Here is a 22,226-nt window from a genome sequence, read left to right as displayed (position 1 = left end):
TCATGAAAAAGGCAACACATAACAAGCATTGGTGAGAATGTGGAAAAAAGGGAACATGCATGCAATGTTGGAGGGAATGTAAATTGGTAGGAATAGCGTGGAGGTTCCTCAAAAAGTTAAAAATAGCACTGCCATACGCCCCAGCAATTCTACTTCTGGGTATTTATCCAAAGAGAACGAAAACACTAATTCTAAAAGAATATGCACCTCAGTGTTCACTGCAGCATTACTTACAAAAGCCAAGATATGGAAGCAACCTAAGTGTCCACAAATGGGTGAATGGATAAAGAATACGTGGCGAGCGCGCACACACACGTGCGCACACACGCACAGAGGAATATTAGTAATAAAACTGAAAGGCAATCCTACTATTTGTTACAACATGAATGGACCTAGAGGGAAGCATGCTAAGTGAAATAAGTCAGACATAAAGACAAATACTATGTGATTTCACTTATATGTAGAATCTAAAAAACAAAACAAATGAATAAACATAACAAGACAGAAACAGACTCAAAGACACAGAGAACAAACTAGTGGTTACCAGGCCATAGGGAAGTGAGGGGATGGGGAAATAGGGGAAGGGGATCAAGAGGTACAAATGTAATGCAGAGCATAGGGAATACGGTCAGTAATATTCTAATACCTCTGTGTCATGACAGACAGTAACCAGACTTATTATGGTGATCATTTTACACTGTATAAAAATATCAAATCACTGTGTTGTATACCTAAAACTAACATAGTATTTTAAGTCAATTATGCTTTAATTTAAAAAAGAAAAAAGTGAATTCAGGCCAAAGGTAGGACAATATTGATACACAGATAACTACAATAAGCTGGAACACATCAAATATATATAAGAAAAGCAGGATAAATGCTTTATATTTTATTTACAAATACCAGTAAAATTTTCCTGTATGACCTATACCACTGGCTAACCAAACAGTAGATGAAGGGAAGATGCTCTTTATCAAAACTATTCCAGGAATAAATGAAGAAGGAAGTATAGAGTTAGAATATCACTATTTTACAACTCCTGAGGCTGACTACCAATGGCTGCTGCAGAAATCAGAGACAACCTGTCCTAAGTGACTTCTGCTCTCTCATTAGAAGGAATTTAAAAAATCAAAACTGCACCTGATCAATTTTCCAGACCTAACTACAAAGTTGTATGAAATAGAAGCACAGAAGGAACACACTACATAACAACAAGTATGCAACCAGTAAAATTCAGTATATGCAATAATGGGAAACACTACAGGACAAATGACCTAGATTGTTCAATAAATCTCAAGAAACCATAAAAGGAGATGGTGGGGGAATCTATTAAAAACAAAAACAAATAAAAAAGAAATCACAACACCAATCCCAGTATTTGAACCTGATTTGGATTCAAATTCAAACATCAAAAACTTAACATTAACAAAACAATCAGAAATTTGAACACTGTAAGGACTTTCGATATTTAGGAATATGTTTATATATCTGCATATGATTATGGTATTTTTAAGTCATCTTTTAGATATAATTAATAAAATTATTTATGAATAAAATGTTATGCCTAGAATTTCCTTCAAAATAATAGGAAATGGAGAATTGGCCAAGGGTAGATAACATTAGATTGGCCATGAAGTAAATGTTGAAGCTAAGTAATGAATATGAGTGTTTTGTTTTACTATTTCAACTACTTCTGTGTATATTAATATTTTCCATAAGTAAAAAAATAAAAAAGGACAGAGAAAATACAACTTTGGACTGACTGTTTGTTTACAGATCTTAATTGAGAGAGTTAACACCTGGTTTGTAACCTTTCCATTCACCTCAGGAACACCTAAGGATTTGGAACTTGGCCAAATCATTCTTGAGGCTAAACTCAGAATTTATAAGAGTGTCCTCGGTCCAAGATAAATGAGAATCTGGCTGAAGTTACTATGTTCTTGACCAAGGGCTTGCAGTTCACTGTCAAGATTGCTTTTCTAGTACCAATGAGATGCTGCTGCACCGGAGAATGGGAACAAGGTATAAAAAAAAAGCTGAAGGGACCTTAGAGGTAACAGCTTCATTGAATTAAGGCAGTCCTTCCTCACCCAGTCATGTTCCCCAGTAAAAATATCTAAGACCACATAATATGCAAGCAAAATAAAAATATTCCACATAAGCACAAAATACAGCTGTTAAAATCATTGATAAAAAATAGTAATACTTTACCCTATGATTAACAAAGCTTTATTTGCCAGCTCCAATTTATATTTATTTTGCATTGGGATTCTTTCTTATGAGAAATACATTGCAGCTAGTTTCCTTAAAAAGCAAGCCATTTTCCCCACTAAATATGTTAAATACATGCCAAATAACCATTTATATTTCGTTTTCACATGACATTTCATGTAAGCACTTGAGCAAAGCAAGATACCACAACATGGAAGTCCAGAAAGAGATTTTAATTCTTCTTACGGTAAGATAATACACCTGAGTATCATATGATATCATCTATAAAAGGAAATAAACTGTATTTTAGGAAAGATGCTTTGGAAGAGAACTTAGAAAGCTCTAAGCTTGAAAAGGTTCCCCCTTTTCATGTTTGTCAATATTATTTTTGAATGAAATTTAATTTACATCTCTTGTTCCTATAAATCTGCTCAAAAAAGAAAAAGATAAAATGAGAAATAACAGCTAAAGAATAGAAGGGTAAAAAGGCAAAAACAGAGACATACAATATCAACATTAGTCTTAATAGAATGTAGCTTGAGTTTCAAAATTTGTGTTAATTTAAATATTAAAATATGATTTAGGCATACTGTGAATCTGATTGAAATTTTATCCTTCTCAGATCAAGAAGTATGTTTAACTGAATAGTAAATAGGTACATATTCAACATGATGCCAGGACATGGAGAAAAAGAATCGTAGCTTATATGGGGAAGGAAATCCCATAGGAAAATGTGATGGAAAGTTGTGTGCCCTGCCCTCAGAGTTTATCATCTATTTGGAAAATAAGACCAACAAGTGTGAATTCAATGGAAAACAGCACCTGAAAGTATACACTAAGTTGTAATAAATTTTCTAGAAACTCTGACTATAAACTGTACATGGATTTAGAAGTGAGTAAGGTCAATAAGGACAACGGTAAAGTAGAAAGGCTTTGGAGAAGTACATCAGTTCTTCTATTACCAAACATACGTGTTTCTATAAATCACTGTGCTGTGAAAACCCACACAATAAAAACCACATGGGTTATGGGAAGAACGGGGCTGGGGCACAAAACTCAAAAATTCATCAGCGGCACAGTAAAGTAGTGGAAAGAGGGTCATATAAAATTAGATGGAAAGTTTTCGTAGGAGACTATGCTTAGGTATGGCTCATAACACAAGTGATGAAATGAGGTAGCTTAGTAGATGTCTGAGATATGTGTATGTGTGATTTTTGTGTATTCCTGAAAAGCTGTTCTATTGGGTAAGGTTTACTGCACTCACATAGTATTTCTTGTAGACAAGAGCGTGCATAGGCAAAGGTTGAAACTGATGTGATCAAATCGTTTTCCAATATACCAACTGAATGGAACAAATGCATGTTTTCAAAATAAGCAGTATAGCAGAACTGACTATATTAGGATTTGAAACAGGGGCAAGAAAAAGTAGTGTGCAGTAGTATCTGTAAGAGTACTTACAATGTGCTAATAAGCACTGAACAAAGTCCTTAAAAGGTGTAATTTAAGGATAAGTAGATTCTGGATGTAAAGGGGAAGATTTTTACATCAGATTAAAAGCTTGAGGAAAGGAATGGAGCAATTCCCAACAAGATGGAGTAGATTCAAATCTCCCTAACCTCCTGCTACATATAAAGAGAAACCCTAGATATAACACAAGGAACAAACGTAAGACCCTGAAAGGAAGACCGAAGGCAGAGTGGCCAGGGATCTCTGGATCTGAGGATGACACGGTGATTTTAAATTTGCCTCTTATACCTAGACTTCATGCTGGAGAAGCCTGAAACTTAGAAGTGCCAATGGGCACAGGTTTTTTAAAGCCCCAAGAAGAGCCTGCTCTGTCCCAACAAAGAACTAGAAAGAAGATTGTTTAGCAGAACAAAAAATTTGTTACCAGTACCTGCTCTACTCTAAGGAAACACTAAGGAAAAAAATTAAAAGTTCACCCACCACTCCCTCTTGGCTGTATCAGCAGAGACAAAGTAGAGAACTTGGTTTCCAATACCCCCCTGTCCCCCTCACCCCATAAGAACAAGCAGTGCTGCCCTTCCCTTGCTAGAGTGATGTCAATGGAGACAAAGTGGGAAGCCTGAGCTTCAACTCATCTCACTGCACTGGCAGGTGGCACAGATTTCAGAGAGGAGGAATCTAGAGAAAAAGATTCTTTAAATTTATATATGAAGTCCTGGGGAGACCTCCAAGTGAAACTGAACAGAACTAATATAGCAAAACGTTGGAGAATTAAACTAGTGTTGAATAGCATCCATGTTTTGAGATAGGCCCTTGGGCAGCTTACAAATGAAGCAGACCACAATACTGCAAGGGCTCTGGAAACTGAGTTATCACTGAAACCACAATTCACAAAAGTAGGCCAGGACTTACATGCTATAAATAAGGCAACTGCCTGCTAAAATAGAAAATATAAACAGAATCCAGAGTTTCATAACATACAATACTTAAAACGTCCCCCACAAAAAAGTCACTAATAATTCCAAGAACCAGGAAAATCACAACTTAAGTGAAAAAAAAAAAAAAAAAAAGACAATCAAAAGATGTCACACCCAAAGACTCATATGTTGGAATTAACAAGGATTTTTAAAAAGCCATCTTAAAAATGCTTCAACAAGCAATCATACACAAATGCAAAAATAGTTAAAAAAAAAAAAGCTCAGGAAAAAAGAAAAGATATAAAGTACCAAAAGGAATGTAAGAACTGAAAAGTACAATGATAAAATAACTGAAATAAAAACCTTACTAAATGTGCTCTATATCAGAGTGGGGATGACAGAGGAAAGTGTTAGCAAAGCAGAGACAGACCAATAGAAATTACCCAATCAGAACACCAAAGAAAATACAAAAACAAACAAAACATGAGCAGAGCCTCAGAGACCTGTGGAATAATAAAAAAAAAAATCTAACGTTTGAGCTATTAGAATTCCAGGAGAAAAATTTGAAACTGAAAAAACTTTTAAAATAATGATGCCAGAAAATTTCCCACATTTGGCCTGAAGTACAGACCTACAGATTCAAGAAACTAAGCAAACCTCAAACAGGATAAACTCTAAGTAATCTATACCAAAACACATCAGAATCAAACTTATAAAAAAACAAAGAGAAAAATACTGAAAGTAGCTGGAGAGGAATAACACATTACCTACCTATAGGGGAACAATGATTTGAAAGGCAACAGAGTTCTCATTTGAAAGCAGAGGCCAAAAAGAAGCGGCCTAACACCTTTTTATGTGCTGAAATAACTGTCAACCCAGATTTCTATATCCAGTGAAAACACCCATCATGAAAGAAAGGGAAATAAAGACATTTTCAGAAAACTAAGATAGTCTGCTGCCAGCAAATCTACCTTTAAAAAAATGGCTAAAGGACATTCACCAAACAAAAGGAAATAACAGGAGACTTGGAATTGCAGAAAGGAGTAAGAACAATGAAATGAGTAAAAATAGAAGATAAAGAAATTAACAATCATAAAAATAGAAGATAAAGGAATTAACAATCAGTTGATATAAAAATAAATATGAATGGCTCCTAAAGAGATGGTAACGTCAAACACCTTTAAGAAATGCTAATTAAAATTAGCTAAAAACAAAAAACAAAAAACCCCAAAAAACTATCATTAGGCTGGCAAAGATTAAAGAGTTTGACAATATGTGGTTTGGAAAGGGTACAGGGAAATTAACTCTCCTGTATTTTAGTGGCAGTGTCTACCAACATTACAAATGCATGACCCCTATAATCTGTTAATTCCATTTCTATGAATTTATTTTACATGATCAACATTAACATACATGTAAAATGATATACAAAATGTGGGAATGGGAACTGATGGGTGGAGATGGGAAGGAGACTTTTCACTATCCTTTTATGCTTTCTACATTTTGAATAAAATGAACACATTAACTTAAAAATTGAAGTAATTTTAAAACTTCCAAATCTCACAACTGTCTTCATTCCATTCTCCAAAAACCCCACTTCCTGCCTAACCATTTACATGAAATCTATTTAAGAGTATTATTTACAAGCATACAACTATCCTTAAGATAAAATGAAAAAGAAAAAAAAAGATAAAATGAAACAGTAGTGTAAGCAAAACCACAATGCAAGTTAAGAACCATAATCGATGAAAAGGATTACAAAGAACACTTTTAAACTCTTGGGCCACTTCTGGTTAGTTTATTTTAGATTATTTAGATTATGAAGTTTGCTTATCACTTTGTAAAAGAATTTCCCAAACCTGTTCACTGACCTTTGTTGGTAGGGGTAAAACTACTGGGTACTGACTTTACTAGTATGATGTTAAGGTGAAAAAAACTTCCAGAACATTGTACTTGTAAAAGAAAATACTGCCTTACTAGTTTTTTGAGAGCTATAAATTTTGTACCAATGGATTTCACAAGAAATCTTTGTACTGAAGAAAACTTCTAAGCCATCATAAAAATAAGATTTGAAATAAAGAATAGAACTATTCCTAAAATAAACCTCTTCTAGATGTTTTCATTTCAAATTTTTGAACAGTTTCCTCTTTTGAATAGTTTCTAAGTTTAACATCCCACTATTTTCCAGAAATAGTGCCATCATCACGGCTCTTAATTCCAGAATAAGGACACTGAAATGGAATCCTGTCACCATACAATTGAGTCTTTGATGTGCTTTTCCACTGTTTCCTGAGTACAAGATTCACCAGCTGCTTCCTCTATTGTGCTCTTCTTTCTGTACTGCCAGTTATTTGTTTTCTACCACGTATATCATTTATTTATTGCCACGTTACCACAACTCAGCACTTGTGACTCTATGTACTCTGTAATATATCACTGGCCCCATATCTTACTGCATGGCATGGTGGACAGACTTCTCTTTAACAACTGCAGTCAACTCTAAAGAGACCAGCATTACCTGAGATTATGCCAACTACTGAAAAAAACAGGAAGTACCTTAATCAATGTAGTGGTTTTGTGGTCTGTGTTCTATCCTCCACTCTGCCCCTTGATAGCCTCTACAGGGATGCAGTTTTGATTAGCCTCCAGTGTTCCACCTCTGCATCTGTTGGAAGGATCTTCCCCTTGACTCTGAACCTTCTTAGGCACATTCAAATATCCCCAAAAAGTATAATTTCTAATCTCACAACAGCAAAGGGAGAAAGGCCCAAGAAGATTGCCCAGACTCACCAAGACCATATACAGGTGGGCCCAGACAGTCAGATTTCTTCAGAAGTCTTTTTGTTTTCTTTCAGGAAGTTAGAAAAAGAAAAAAGAAGATTCTGTATTTATTTCTTTTTAAACTGGGGTGTGTATCTCTCAAACAAGGTTTTAAATAGAACAGCACTGTGTTGCATAAAGCTTTTTGACTGTCTCCAATTAAAAATTGTAAGGAGGCGATTTATCAAACTTACAAATTGGATGTAAGACACAGCTCTGCCTGAAAAAAAGATTATATAGATGCACAACAAAATTCATTCTGACCAATGCTGTAAATGGTAACTGAAGGACTGTAAGGTAACAGGTGTCAAACTGTGTGACCTCAAACTTAAAAGATCTTTTCCTCTTTCCACAGTGTGATCCAGAACAGAGCAGGCATGGAAGGTATGGCTCAAAACAAATTTCATCTTTTCAATAACTCCTGGGCCCACACTAAAACGGGCTAAATCTCCCCCAATTGATGAAACTGATCAGGGCAAGGTATCTTCCTTAGCATGAGTTTGAGGAACACATTCTAGAATGCTACATCAACTCTCAGCACAACTTCCTGGCCCCAATAGCATGGGCAAAATTATCATTTATCACTTCAGGTGAAAATACATTATAAAAACATAATAATACTCATTCACTTTCTCATCCTTTCAGCAAATATTCAAACACTAACCATTTAGTATCAAAAGAATCTTTACATCAAATTTATTAGATAGTCTATAGTCACTTTTATGGTTTAAGATGTAAACCTTTTAATGATCTTGATCTCTTTCTAAGTATGTAAACCATATAGCATCATTAACTTTTATAAGCAGAGAATAGGTCCTAACACAAAAATCCTCAAAGACTACAAAAACATAAGGAAAAAAAAAACCCAGTTAAGTACAGAATAAAAGATGAAGATTTCCTAGATGACATGGGAAGAAACAATACCCTAAATCAAAATATTTCAATTGTACCAACAACACTTTGAAGAATTAAATAGCAACAAGTTCAGGGTCTAAAATGTGCAAAGAATAACACAGACTGCATTTTAGTTTTCATTTTTTTAAAAAAGGTAAGATACTCAACATCTCATTCTTTCTGAATCATCATGAACACAACACACACATAACTGTTGTTTGTAAGGATAGAAAGCCAGACTCATGAACATCAAGAAGTTAATTAAACAGTCCCATTATGAGCTGCAGCATATTCCTGCAATGATTTACAAGCTATATATTTGATGCCATAACAGAGAAGAAAATGATATCATCAGAATCTAAGTGGAATGCAGAGAAAAAAAATTCAAAGTAAGCCTTCTCCATGACTATCTTGGGTCTTCTTAAATTAAAGCAAAACAAAATGTGCGTATTTCTAAATGTTACAAAGAGCATATCAGTATACCTAAAACTTAAAAGCAGAATGTTCTACTTAGGGCATTCAACTTTGGAAGGAATATTAAAAGACTTTAATGAGTTAGTAACACCTAAAAGAGAAAGCTCCAGAGGTGGAGCCAGTAAGCTTGGGCTTGAGGCCTACTTAGTTCCCTGATGTAGTAGATAACAAATCTCCTTGACTACATCCGTAAAATGAGGGAAGTAATACTATAAGAGTCTTGTGAGGATAAGAAAAGATTACAGATGATTCTCACATTTGTTAACCATGAAAAACCATGAAGTACTGATATTATTTGTTATTTCCTAGACTTTTAAGAATAGAAAGAATAGGTCAGTTTAATATTTTATGGCTTTCTACACAGGTTTGAAGGTAATCTCACCTCATTACTTTTAGAGTGCAAGACTCAATATCCATAATAAACAGTAGCAGTCACATATTTCATATATAATATAAAGCCTTAAAATATTTACTTAAAACCAAGTTCTTACAATTTTAGATAATATTGTATCTAATCTACCAGTCATGTTAACTTCAAATTTTCTCATCTAAGTAAAAGAAGTTTCTCAAACACTTCAGATGCTTCTGAATCAAAGCACTGCATGAAGGGGAAACAATTTACTCCCGTACAGTTTCTTAGTCTATGTTAATCTCTTCAGTTGTCATCCTCCCCCCACTGTCTTTTTCCCTAGAAAAGTATTTATTTACCGTATTATTTAGACATCTACACTTTTTAAAAAACCAAAAAAAACCAAAGTGGAAACAGAAGGACCAGTCACTGCAAATTAATAACAAGGAAATCTAAGCAGGTTTATGTTAATGAATAGAATATGAAGTAAGATAAAACACATTTAAAAACACAAAAATATGTTTTAAAACACAAATCTTCATGTTTATATTCACTTTAGTGTAAATTTCATGCCAATTAATTAAGAGTGTCTCTGCCTGTTTTGTATGCATAAGTTATCAGAAATATATACTTGTTTTTACCTTTAGATTTGGGAATTAGCTCTCCACAGCTGAGTATCCGCACCTCAGCAAATGGTTTGCTAGCTGCATCTGTTTTCTGGTTTTCTATCTCTCTTACAACTTCTTGACCAGAAATCACTTGCCCAAAAACAACATGATGCCTAAAGAGTCAAGTAAAGATAATTAAATAAAAGCTTCTTATTTTAATATTAATTTAAAATAGGTTTTGAAATAAATTAAAATAACCTTTACCCATCTAAATGAGGAGTTGGTTTCGTTGTTCTTTTGGAAGTCATCGGACAGAAGAATAAAAATAAAGTCAGAGAAAAATAAAGTTAGCATCTCTAAAAAGGAAAAGAAAATAACTGCATTGGAAACAAAGTAGCAAACAAAGAATCATATGCTCTTTTAACATTACAGAATTTTATATACCTTAAGTAGAACTGAATGTAAGATGCTTTCCACATATTTTCAAAAACTTGTTCTGATGATAAAAGGAATACCTAGACATGTTGAAAACTTACATGAAATTAAAGCTGACATTTTAATGTTATTTCTATCCATCCATGTTTCTTGCATATGACTGAGTCCTTACTGAATATTCATGGTTGCACAATGTTCCACTGTCTGAACATATAATTATCAAACCATTCCACCAGTTTATGAGTTTAACAATAGTGCTTATCAACCTTAAATTTTAAATGATTAAAGCCTGGGTCGTATTCTGATGCCCTCACACATGTTGTGTTGGACCTGAACAGAAATGGCCTATACAGTGTTTACAAATTTTTAAATTAGCTGCCAGTATTTAAAATTTTGGATACTTCTACATAAAAATCCAAATTCAAGATCTTTTTGAAAAAACTGGAAGACGCAGCACCTGGCATGTGGCAATAATTGGTCAGGCTGAGTATCCCTGTCTTCTCTAAAACAGGGATCAACAAAACAGTTTGGTTTCTTGTCCCAGCAGCCTTTACCTCCTTATGTTACTTGCCTAAGATCTATGGACCTTTGAGTTTGTTAGCCTTAAAATAGTTAACTTCACACTGAAGAAAGAGATCTAGATTAAAACTTTGGACAAAACCCAAAATAAGGAAAAAGTAATTTTTTCAAATCCTTTTTTTCTCCACATCAACCTTAAAGCTCTGGAGTTAAGAAAGCTGCCATTTGAGTAGCTATGAAGACATATTGGTACAACAGACTTAAGCTGGGCATTGCATAATTTTTTATTTTTAAATCTTATCAAAAAAGGTTACTAGAAATTTGGAAGTAACATGGTTTAAGCTAAGCTTTGGTTAAAACACACACACAATGCTACTGAAAAAAAATTCTAACATGTACTGTATTTTTAAAAGTTCACTTTATTTTTAAAACTAATAACATGTTATTTCTCATAACAGCTATGATCACTTGAACTTGCTAAAACCACCTAGAAATGTAAATACCTGTATGTACACCATAGATGTAGTTGTGTTACATTCAATGTATATAATCTGTATCTAGATATAATCAATCCTCACTTCATAAATTATGTATTTGCCTGTTGGCTTACTCACTATAATTTATTTGTAACCCCTGAACCGATACTTTCAGTGCTTTCATGGTCACTCTCAGATTAGTGAGAAAATGTTGATGAAGACGTGGAAAAACTAGAACTATTATACAATGCTGGTGGGAATGTGAAACGATGCAGCCATTGTGGAAAATAGTTTGGTGGTTCCTCAAAGAGTCAACCATAGAATTACCATATGATCTAGCAATTCTACTCTTAGGTATACATCCAAAAGAACAGAAAACAGGGATTCAAACAAATATATGTATGCCAATATTCACTGCAGCATTATTTACAACAGCCAAAAAGTGGAAACAACCCAAATGTCTACCAAGAGATGAATAAGGATAAACAAAATGTGGTATGTAAACATAAAGGAATATTATTCAAAAATAAAAAGGAATGAAGTTCTGATACATGCTATATAACATGGATGAACCCTGAAAACATGCTAAGTGAAACAAGCCTGACACAAAAGGACAAATATTGTATGATTCCACTTACATATCTAGAATAAGCAAATTCATAGACAAAAAGTAGAATAAAGGTTACCAGAGGCTGAGGGGAATGGGAAATGGTTAGTCTTTGAAATGATGAAATTGTTTTGGAAACAGCGGTGACAGTTGCACAGCATTGTGAATATAATTAACACCATCGACTGTACACTTACAAGTGGTTAAAATAAAAATTTTATGTTACTACAATAAAACATTTTTTAAAAAAAGATTAAAAACTGAAGTTGTTTCCTTTAAAAAACAACAGAATACAGAAGAAGTAGTGTTATCTAGAAGTGAAAAGAGGTCAGGAGAAATAAACACTTGGAAGATTCTGAGAATATACATGAAGGATGATATAAATTTAACATAGGGGTTTTGGTTAGCACAGGAAGGATTTTACTTTAAAAAGGGAAAATAAATAACACTCAGTGTTGCTGAGGATCTGGTGAAATTGGCACTACTGCTGATACTAAACTACACACTCCCTTTTAGAAGTCAATGTAGCACTATATATGAAAAGCTTTAAAAATGTGTAAATATTTCACTAAGTAAACGTCCAGCATCTTATATAAAAGAATTTAAAAAATGCATCAAACAACAAGTACACTATGTTCATCGCAGCAGCTTGAAAACAAGAAGCAAAACAAATGCTCAAAAATAGGATTAAGTAAATAAAGCTACAGTACAAACAATGGGTTAACATGTACTATTAAAATGTTAATTCATGTTTAGTGATGAACAAAGATTTGTATTATATCCAAAAGTTGTTTATAGTATATGCAACATTCTACCTACATTTTTATTAAATGGAAAGATGCTCTGGGAATAGGACTGTTTTTCTCCTTTTTATCTATGTCCTAATTCGCCTACAATAAATGTGTATGTTTTTGTTTAAAAAAATCAGGAAGATCCATATATAGGCAATTGGGTGAATAAACTACAGTATATACACATAACAGAGTACCATGCATCTGCAAAAAAAAAAAAAAATGAGAAAGATCTCTATGGACTGATATAGAGTAATTTCTAGGATACATCTTTAAGGGAAAAGAACAAAACATTATATATGTATACTATCTACTGTGTAAGAAAAAAGGGAAAACAAGAAAATATAATATGTATCTGTGCTTATGTCTATAAAAAGAAATACAGAAAAATCAACCAGAAGCTAATGAGGTTGGTTACTAACATGGATAGGTGGTGAAAAAAATGGGGGAATGGGAATGGAATGCAGTTAGGTGGGAATGATACTTCAAGGGTATTCTCTTTGTTTTGATTCTTGGAATCATATTGTTTTATAAACTTAAAAAACAAATAAAAAACCTGAGAGGGAGAACAAATGAAATATAATCAGAAACTAATGAACCTAACATATTTGGAGTCAAAAATTATAAGAAATTTACATCAAAAAGTAGTAATCCAAGTCATTTTTAAACATGATAATTTAACTTTATACTCTCAGTCTAAAGATAGAAATAGCTATAAATAAATAGTGAAATCTAGTTAGTAGGTTACTTTTCACAGTGGTTTGGGTGGCAATTTTAAAATCTAGAATCCAACAAATGAGTAGAAATTTTAAACACAATGGGAGGCAGGTTTCTCACTGTTGAAAGGAGTTACAAATATCAAACAGGAAAACACTAGAATACAATAATTCACATGGTGTTGACAGATTAAGTTCTTCTGAGGCCAAAAGAGTTTATGGTTGTTAGAGAAAATCTTTATCCAAGGGACATGACCAAAAATATGAAGTGCTAACAAGAACTCTGGTAACAATTTTAGTTAGAACTGGAAAATATTAGCAGTATTAACTTTGGGGTTTCAAATAAATTGAGTAGGCAAATTCACAAATACAGAAACTTTGAATAATGAGGCTCAACTGTATTTTACTCTTTGTAATTAATTAATTTATGAAGAAATACTCTATGCAAATATCTTGTTCTTTGTTAAAACTGCCCTCTAAATATACCATCCATAGGTAATTTTTTCCTGAATTATTACTGAGATAATTGCAAAACAGGGACAGCTCTAATTCCTTTTATATTTATTAGCTGCATTCTACTTAGGAACAGTTTTCCCTTCTCTCTTGTTATTTATTAATTTATTATTTATATTTGTGTAGACTCTTGGATTTCTATTTGATAATATGATACTATCATTATTATGATGCTTCAACTTGTCCTAATTTGGGCCATTTGGGCCAGTGGGAACCCCACCCTGCTTCAAGCTGCCTCCTGTGTCCTTTTGACAAGTCTTCATTACTTGAAAACTTTAATAGTACATTCAACACCCTTTTCAACTATTTTTCCTTCTTCAATAATTCTTTGTTCTTCCTCCTTCAAAAGTTCTCCCCCTTACAGTCCCTCTCCTATTTATTAGTGACCAGTGGCAGGCACACATGGAAATGACACACCAAAAAAGAAGTATTTTAAATCTTTTAAATCATCAGATCATAAATTCTTACATGAAGAACTGCGAACCATTTGTATCTTTCCCTCTGTTGGCCATTGACAAGAGAAATTCTTTGTTGTGTTTAACAGCAAAACTCTCATCTACAGAGAAGCAAAATTTTCAGTTATATTACATTACACAAAGTTACATTTCAGGTATAACCTCCTTCCAAAATTTCACTCTTCTTCATATTTTGTGTTCATATCATATGCTCTTTAATAACAGACAAATTTAGATAAAAGTCTGGTTAAAAGAAGAGAGAATCAAATTTAATTAATTCCTTTCCCCATCTTTTCACATTAAAATATTTCTAATGTTCAATGCCTTGCTATAAAATTCAAATACTGTATCAACCCTCTTTCTTTCCATTTGTCCTTTATAGTTTCTGGGAAAAAAACAATACAACTTTCTTTCTTTATTTAAATAAAAAATGAAACTCTCCCAAAAAACCAAGAGAAATAATCTAGATAGGATTCTTTTGCACTTCATCTGTTTCACTACTGAGCACAAAAAGGCACATATAATATTATTCTTAGTACAGAGCAGTACTCATTAATTTAACCTTTGCCACGGCATTACTTATTGCAGAGAGCAGCCTGTCTTCTAATCTTGGATTAGAATATGAGAAAAAAGCAAGTGGAATGTGAAACAAAATTTTTACTGACTCTCAAAAGTGAAAGATGGGAAATGTGAAATTAATTCCATACTCATATGTTTATATGTGAATGATCTTTCAAATGATCTTCACATTAATAAAAAAAATTCCAGAGAGAAAACTTAAATTTGGGAAAAACATTATAGCCAAATTTAGAATATCAAAGATTTAAAAAAAATCTTTATAGTAAAATGGACCCACTAAAAATATTGATATTGTTACTAAGAAATACTGTTGAATCTCTTAATAAAGATTAAGATCAAGCTATGGAAGTTCCTATTCTAGCACAGTTCTAAAAGTTTATTATAGATCATTGAAATGCTTCAAATAACATGATGTACAAATGTCCTAAACACAAAAAAAATCCTACCTTAATAAAAACACTATCATAAAATTTTTCACAAGAAAATTAACCTCCATATTAGTTGGAAGTAGCTGGATATTAGTATATCAATAATCTTATTGATTCAACAGAGATAAATCAGATGAATAAAATATCAGAAAACATTAAAAACGCAATATAAATGTAAACATTTTTACCTTCGAAAAATCCTCCATAAATAGATTCCCCTCCTCGTCCATTTCCTAAAAGTGACAAACATGGACTCTTAGAACTGTTAAGACAGTAATCTCCTTGAAGGTGCTACCTAAACAAAATGCTTCTTACAAAGTAGGTACCTGAATGACTTTGAATCAACAGTACTCAAAGGTTCAGAGCAAATCATAAGACATCGACTGAAAGTCAATACTGACAAGATCCCAAATTACTTTTTCCCCCTATGATACAACAGTAAAAAATGTGACAAAGCCTATTAAGATATGTAGTAAAAAGAATGTTCAGATTCTAATGATGATTATGTAGGTCTTTTAACAGAAATTACTGTTTTTCAAAGTGTCTTTAAAAATATGATTTCATGCTTTTACAATAAGAAAGTAAAGTTTTTGTATTGCAGTAAAGGATTACTAGTTGTGGCAAAATCAAACACAAATATTGATAGGCTACTAAGAGATGAATAGTTTTTTTTTTAATCCAGAAGCAAATTTCTGAAATTAATTCATGCATCAAAAGTGAAATTATTTCCCATGTGCTCTCTTCTTTTCATCTATATCCATGACTATTTCTAATTGTTAGACCAGGGCTGAGAAGAAAGAAAATAAATATATGATTTTCCTTTGTGGGAACTGAAGTCTTACCTTCACTGAAGTCACCACCTTGAACCATAAAATCTTTAACAACTCTGTGAAAGAGACAACTCTTATAATGTAATGGCTTCTGAGTTGATTTCCCTGTTCCCTTTTCACCTATAGAGAAGAAAAATTAGTAGGCCTTTCAGTAGAAAAGAAATTAAGGAAGTAGTATTAAAGCAAAATTAATAACGAAATCCCAAGTAAAAAAAAATTTTCCTACTTCTTTAATTTTGTATCTGTATGAGATGATGGATATTCACTAAACTTATTGTGATAATCACTTCATGATGTATATAAATCAAATCATTATGCTGTACACCTTAAAATTATACAGTGCTATGTCAATTATATCTCAACAGAACTGGAAAATTTTAAATAATTTAAAAGTTAAAAAAATTAATGATAAAAGCTTTTGTCCAGTAAAATATACCTCTTGAACTATATAAACTTCTTTAAACTATAGAATTTTCACTCCCTTCAGAAATGTTTTTAAAAGCTCATTTAAAAAGCATCCATGCTTTTTCGGTGAGTGTAGAAATCCATTTCAGATAAAATCCTATCACGACTAGTATTTCTAAGAATTACTCTGATGTCCAGTCAATGTTGCATAATAGGCATGCTAAAAGAAGGAATATGCAGGAAGAAAATATGTTAAATAAAAAATCAAAGCAAACTGAAGTCAAATGGGACTACTATTAGGGCAAGTTAAAATGTCAACAAACCTGTACAAAGGCAACGAAAGTTCTCGCATGTTTTGGGGCACACATCAGAAAATAATTCGAAGACAACTCTTCCAGCTGAAAAAGAAGGTAGTTGGTTTAAATTTCTTTCCTAATTAAAAATATTAATTATTCATGCATAAATGTTAAGTACGAACATTAATTTCCTTACCAGGTTGATTATTAATGGCGATATCAAAAAAACATCGAGGACGCTGAACCTTTATTCCCATGGCTTCAATACTTCAATCTATGAGTAAAATACAGTTTTAAGCAAACAGACTGAAACAGCAAAGATTTTTTCATAAATTTCTGGAAGGGGGGAACTCAGGGGAGCATAAACTAGAAATGTAGTCTAGATTTATTTTAACATTTACTTCCATGACTTAAATCATATGAATTATTCTTTTCTTTTAGAGGTTAGATTACATTGTGTGAGGCAACTACAAAAGATATAAAAGGTTAAAGCCATTTTATAGTAAAATTTCTATTTTAACAGCCAAGTTTAGATTGCTACCCCAAACAGAAAATTATATTAAGTCTGTATGATTAGTGAACTAAACAGGCAGATTACCTTTAAACAGAGAAAAATATAAGACAAACTGATTCAATCCTTTTGCTCCTAGAAAACGAAAATAAATTTTTATTAAAATGGTAGAGTTTTAAAAATAAAAACATTCAAATTTCTACAAAATGCCAAAAATAAACCATTGCAGAAGAAAGTGGGATATTTTAACAATAGTAATATATGGGAGATTTTCATTCTGAGTGAAAGCACAACATTAAGTTTTACATATGATGCTATTTTTTGATCATGAACAATAGCCTTAACTGATATGCTAATAGACAAAAAATATCAGTAAGTGAGATACTCTATGTAATAGTTTTCTCTACATACCAGATAACTATTACTTAAGACATTCTTTTCATAAGGCATTCTTTTTATTTTAAGGACTTAGAATGTCTGAATTGTAATACTTGGTGGAGAATGACAGAGAAAGGTGAAAACTGGAAGAAACAAAGGCACTTAGTATAAATGGCACCCAAAATGACAGACTACAAAAATGACACATCTGCTCAGAACAGAAACCAACTGAAATGTATATGTTTTTGGAAAATACTAATATCTAAGCTAGCAGGCCAGCAAGTGTGCATGACATTTTAAGTTCAGTGAAATTTTTATTGAAACAACTGTAGATTCACAGAATTACAGGAAATAATACAGAGATACAGTGTTTCCCCAATGGTAACACTTTATAAAACTAGTATAACACAACTACAGCATAAAAGCTTAAAGCAGATACTATCCACTTATTCTTTTTTAAATTTACTTTTAATTTTTTTAAACTGAAGTACAGTTGATTTATAATGTTGTGTTAGTTTCTGGTGTCCAGCAAAGTGATTCAGTTACATATATATATATTCTTTTTCATATTCTTTTTCCATTATGATTTATTACAGGATATTGAATATAGTCCCCTATGCTATCTAGTAGGATCTTGTTGTTTCTCTATTTTATATGTAGTAGTTTGTCTGCTAATCCCAAACTCCTAATTTGTCGATCCTCCACCTCCTTTCCCCTTTGGTAACCATAAGTTTGTTAGCTATGTCTATTAAGTATTTCTGTTTTGTAAATAGGTTCATTTGTATCATATTTTAGTACACATATAAGTAGTATCATATGGTATTTGACTTTCTCTTTCTGACTTGCTTCACTTAGTGTGATAATCTCTAGATTCATCCATGTAGCTGCAAATGGCATTACTTCATTCTTTTTATGGTTGAGTAGTATTCCATACAACCCACTGATTCTATTCACATTTTCCCAGTTTTACTTGTACTCATTTATGTGTATTTATTTAGTTCTACACAATTTTATCAAACATATAGATTCATATACCTACCATGATTCCTTATCAATTTTACACATTCCACAAACCACAAGTTACAATACTCAACAACAGATACATGGAAAACTGCCAAATTACCAATTAATCTGCCCAAATCACCAACAATTTGAAAAATACAACCTCTATGTATTTATTCATTACTGCATGTAAAAGGGGGAGAAAATACCACTTTCTCACTTCCTCCACTTTTTATTTCTAAAAGATACAATATATACTAAAAATTTGTTTCACATGAAACAAAGCAAAAAGACACCTTTCAATCCTCCAGGGGACTACAAACATAGACTTCTTGAAAACAATAAAACAAACAAAAAACTTAGCAATTTTAGTATCTTACCAAGTTTGTGGCATTAACTTTTTATTTGTATAGAATTTCAATTCACATATCTGAAACTGAGAATATAGTGAATTCATAAATTTGAGGAAACTATTCTATCTTCAAGAAAAATATTAAATTACTACTTAGTACCTGATTATCCTTTATCTTCTAAGTAACTTTTGCAGGCCTTCTGAAATTCTCTACTTTTGGGGGTAGAATAAGTTTAATTAATTATTTATTTTACTCCCCAAAAAACTGCTAAAGCTATTTGTTTAGCCATAATATCCCAGGCAGAGATTTCTATTCTTACAAAATGAGAATAGTATAGATAGTATTGCCAAAACATACCAAATTGTTTTTGATTACAGTTAATTTCCTATTTACTGTGTTCTTGAAAAGTATTGCCAAAACATACCAAATTGTTTTTGATTACAGTTAATTTCCTATTTACTGTGTTCTTGAAAATAAACTCCAATTTTGAAAGCCAGGTAAAAGTCATGAAAGCTCAGAAAATAGTCTCTAATTATCCTTAACCTTTTAAACATAATCTTTTATGATTTTCCAACTTTTCTTAATTCTACGGCACATTGTAAACAATTCTATAGTTCTGGGACTTTGAAATTGCAATGAATACCACCACTAATTTTCGGAGTTAGGAGTCTAAGTGGGAGCTACTGGGATAGTGGTTTGTTCCGTTTTTTGATCCAGTGCTGCTTACACAGGGTAGTTTGCCTTGGGAAAATGTTGAGCTCCACTTAGAATCTGTATACTTTTTGGTATGTTATATACTTCAGTAAGAAGTTTACTCATTAAAAATAATACATATGGGGGCATGGATATAGCTCCTGTGGTACAGTGCATCCTTAGCATGCATAAGGTCCTGGGTTCAATCCCCAATATTTACATATAAATAAATACATACATACATACACACAAAACTCTATTTCTCTACCCCTGATTCTCTCGAAACTTAGTAAACATCATTTGTCCAACTAGCTGCTACGGCTGAAGAAAACTTATTTTATTTAACTCAGTATGTCTAAAACATTATCTTAGCATATAATCAACATAAAATGTTATTGATGAGATATGTCACATTCTTTTTTTGGTACTAAGTCTTAGAAATCGTGTGTTTATGCCACATTTCAAGCGCTCAATAACTTCACGTGGCTCATGGCTACTATACTGGACAGCATGACTCTAAATACTTTAGATCCTGTTGACCTCTACAACTTTATCTAACATTCTCCTCAACTCTGCTTCAGCTTTGTGTTCCTGCTGTTCTTCCAATAGCCAAGGCCTGCTCCTTCAAGTCTTTCACATTTATTGTTCCCTCTGTGGAATGCTCTTACCCTAGATCTTCATGTGGGTTCATTCCCTCACTTTAAATTAAGTCATTGCTCTAGTATCACCTCCTCATGGAAACCATTCTTGACCAGTATATTCAAAGGCGCAGGCCCTACCCTCCAATACTTTATATCCCCTTACTCTACTTTACTTTTCTTACCAGCATTTATTGCTACTTGATATTTTATCATAAATTCAAGTTTTTATATCTATTCCTCTTACTAGAATATAAGCTCCATGAAGTGAGAGACTTCTCCAGTTTTGCTCCCCTCTAATTCCCAGTGCCTCAAACAGTGCTTGGCTGCGGCAGGAAACCAACATTTAATAAGGGAACAAATATACATGAAAGGATAGGCATGTGTGAGAAGGCTTTTTTGCAACTTTGCAATAACAAGTAACTGAAAGGAAACTCCCAAAATGTCCCAAATTGAAAGAACATCTGAGTACGTTACGGCATATATTTTCTATTTAATATTATACAACAGTTTTAAAACTCTGCATATAATATCCAAAACATCTGTTGAGTTGAGAAGAAAAAAAAAGCAAGTTGCATGTAAGTATTTTCAATACCCTAAAATAATACTGTTTCCACAAATAAGGAAAAAGGTCTTAAGAGATAATATAATATAATTCCAAACAATACTGTGCAGGGAGGAATAGGACTGGAAGTCAATGAGGTCTTTAGCTTTAACTATAAGGTTTGAATTTTGGCAACAAGAGTATGTTCATGTACTAGTTTCCCAATTAAAAAATAATAAAATTTAAAGATACATCTTCATAGCAAAATAAAATAGTAGGAAATACATGAAAATATTTAGAGCCTATCTCTAAGTGAAAGGGTCATAGGTGACTTTTATTTTATTTGTTTTTTGTTTTGTTTTTTTGGGGGGGAGAGTAATCAGGTTTTTATTTATTAATTTTTGGTGGAAGTACTGGGGATTGAACCCAGGACCTTGTGCATGCTAGGCACACACTCAACCACTGAGCTATATCCTCCTCCCTGATTTTTATTTTTGTTTTTCCATTTTCCAAGTTTTCTATCACAAATTCACATCTGTAAAAGAAACTCTTCAAAAGAGCATTCAAGTCTTAAACAATGTATTTTTTAAGTGTTTCACTTTCACAATTACTATTGCTGCTTAACATTTCAGTCTAGGAGATCTGAGGAAATGATTTCTCTTCTCACAAAACTGTGTACTCCTTCAAATGGAAACTAGGAAAATACATGCGAATACAGGAAAATACATGTGAATATTTACCTAAACTCTGGATGTTAAATAGCTTTTCAGGTTCACTAATAATGAAATAAATAATGAAGATAAACAGTTTGGACTGCACGAAAAAATGTATTATTTCTATTTTTCAAAGGGAAATTGGTAAAAAAAACCTGGAAAAATATTTTCAACAAACATGAATGATTTGTTAATTTTCTTACTGTAAAACTGACTAGGTCCATCCTACTCACTGCAGAACATGAAGCATCTTTGGTCCTGCCTATTCAATATCAGTCTATGTGACAATCCCCACACCCCTCACTATCACTCTACCCCATCTTTGAGAACCACTATCATAGGGTCCCTGTATCAATTAAACAAACAAAGGCTACCCAAGGGAATAAAAAAATATAAAACACCACAGAAAGTGAAACTGAAAATATAAACAGCACTAACAATTTTGCTAAGCAACTTGGCATTACAGAACAAGAATTCTGAATATATTCATAATCATTCTAACCTTAACACTTCAGTAATTCAAACTCTTGGAATGTCTCTAAGGGCAATCATTTTAATGAAATCTTCTTTTAGGCTTTATTTTTTAAAATAATAGTGAGTAATT

General features: G+C 32.6%; 1 protein-coding gene across 5 annotated transcripts in view; it reads right to left on the bottom strand.

The window, feature by feature from the left end:
* PPIG (peptidylprolyl isomerase G) overlaps positions 1 to 22,226 on the bottom strand; it is a 33,851-nt gene that overhangs the window by 6,697 nt on the left and 4,928 nt on the right. For 4 of the 5 annotated variants that reach the window (XM_010971437.3, XM_045507667.2, XM_045507665.2 and 1 more), the window contains exons 2-9: positions 17,389 to 17,436; positions 16,987 to 17,064; positions 16,818 to 16,892; positions 16,102 to 16,209; positions 15,448 to 15,492; positions 14,266 to 14,353; positions 10,005 to 10,034; positions 9,774 to 9,913 (exon numbers count right to left, since the gene is read on the bottom strand). In XM_010971437.3, the coding sequence (XP_010969739.2) occupies positions 9,774 to 9,913; positions 10,005 to 10,034; positions 14,266 to 14,353; positions 15,448 to 15,492; positions 16,102 to 16,209; positions 16,818 to 16,892; positions 16,987 to 17,047 (547 nt within the window). In that variant the 5' untranslated portion in view covers positions 17,048 to 17,064; positions 17,389 to 17,436. The remainder of the gene's footprint in view (positions 1 to 9,773; positions 9,914 to 10,004; positions 10,035 to 14,265; positions 14,354 to 15,447; positions 15,493 to 16,101; positions 16,210 to 16,817; positions 16,893 to 16,986; positions 17,065 to 17,388; positions 17,437 to 22,226) is intronic. The other variant, XM_045507669.2, reaches the window with a different exon arrangement.

This window comes from Camelus bactrianus, chromosome 5 (genome assembly GCF_048773025.1).
Source record: "Camelus bactrianus isolate YW-2024 breed Bactrian camel chromosome 5, ASM4877302v1, whole genome shotgun sequence".
In the NCBI taxonomy this organism is placed as follows: Eukaryota; Metazoa; Chordata; class Mammalia; order Artiodactyla; family Camelidae; genus Camelus; species Camelus bactrianus.
The sequence above is the reverse complement of the archived record's forward strand: the minus strand, read 5'-3'. Positions and strand labels throughout refer to the sequence as shown.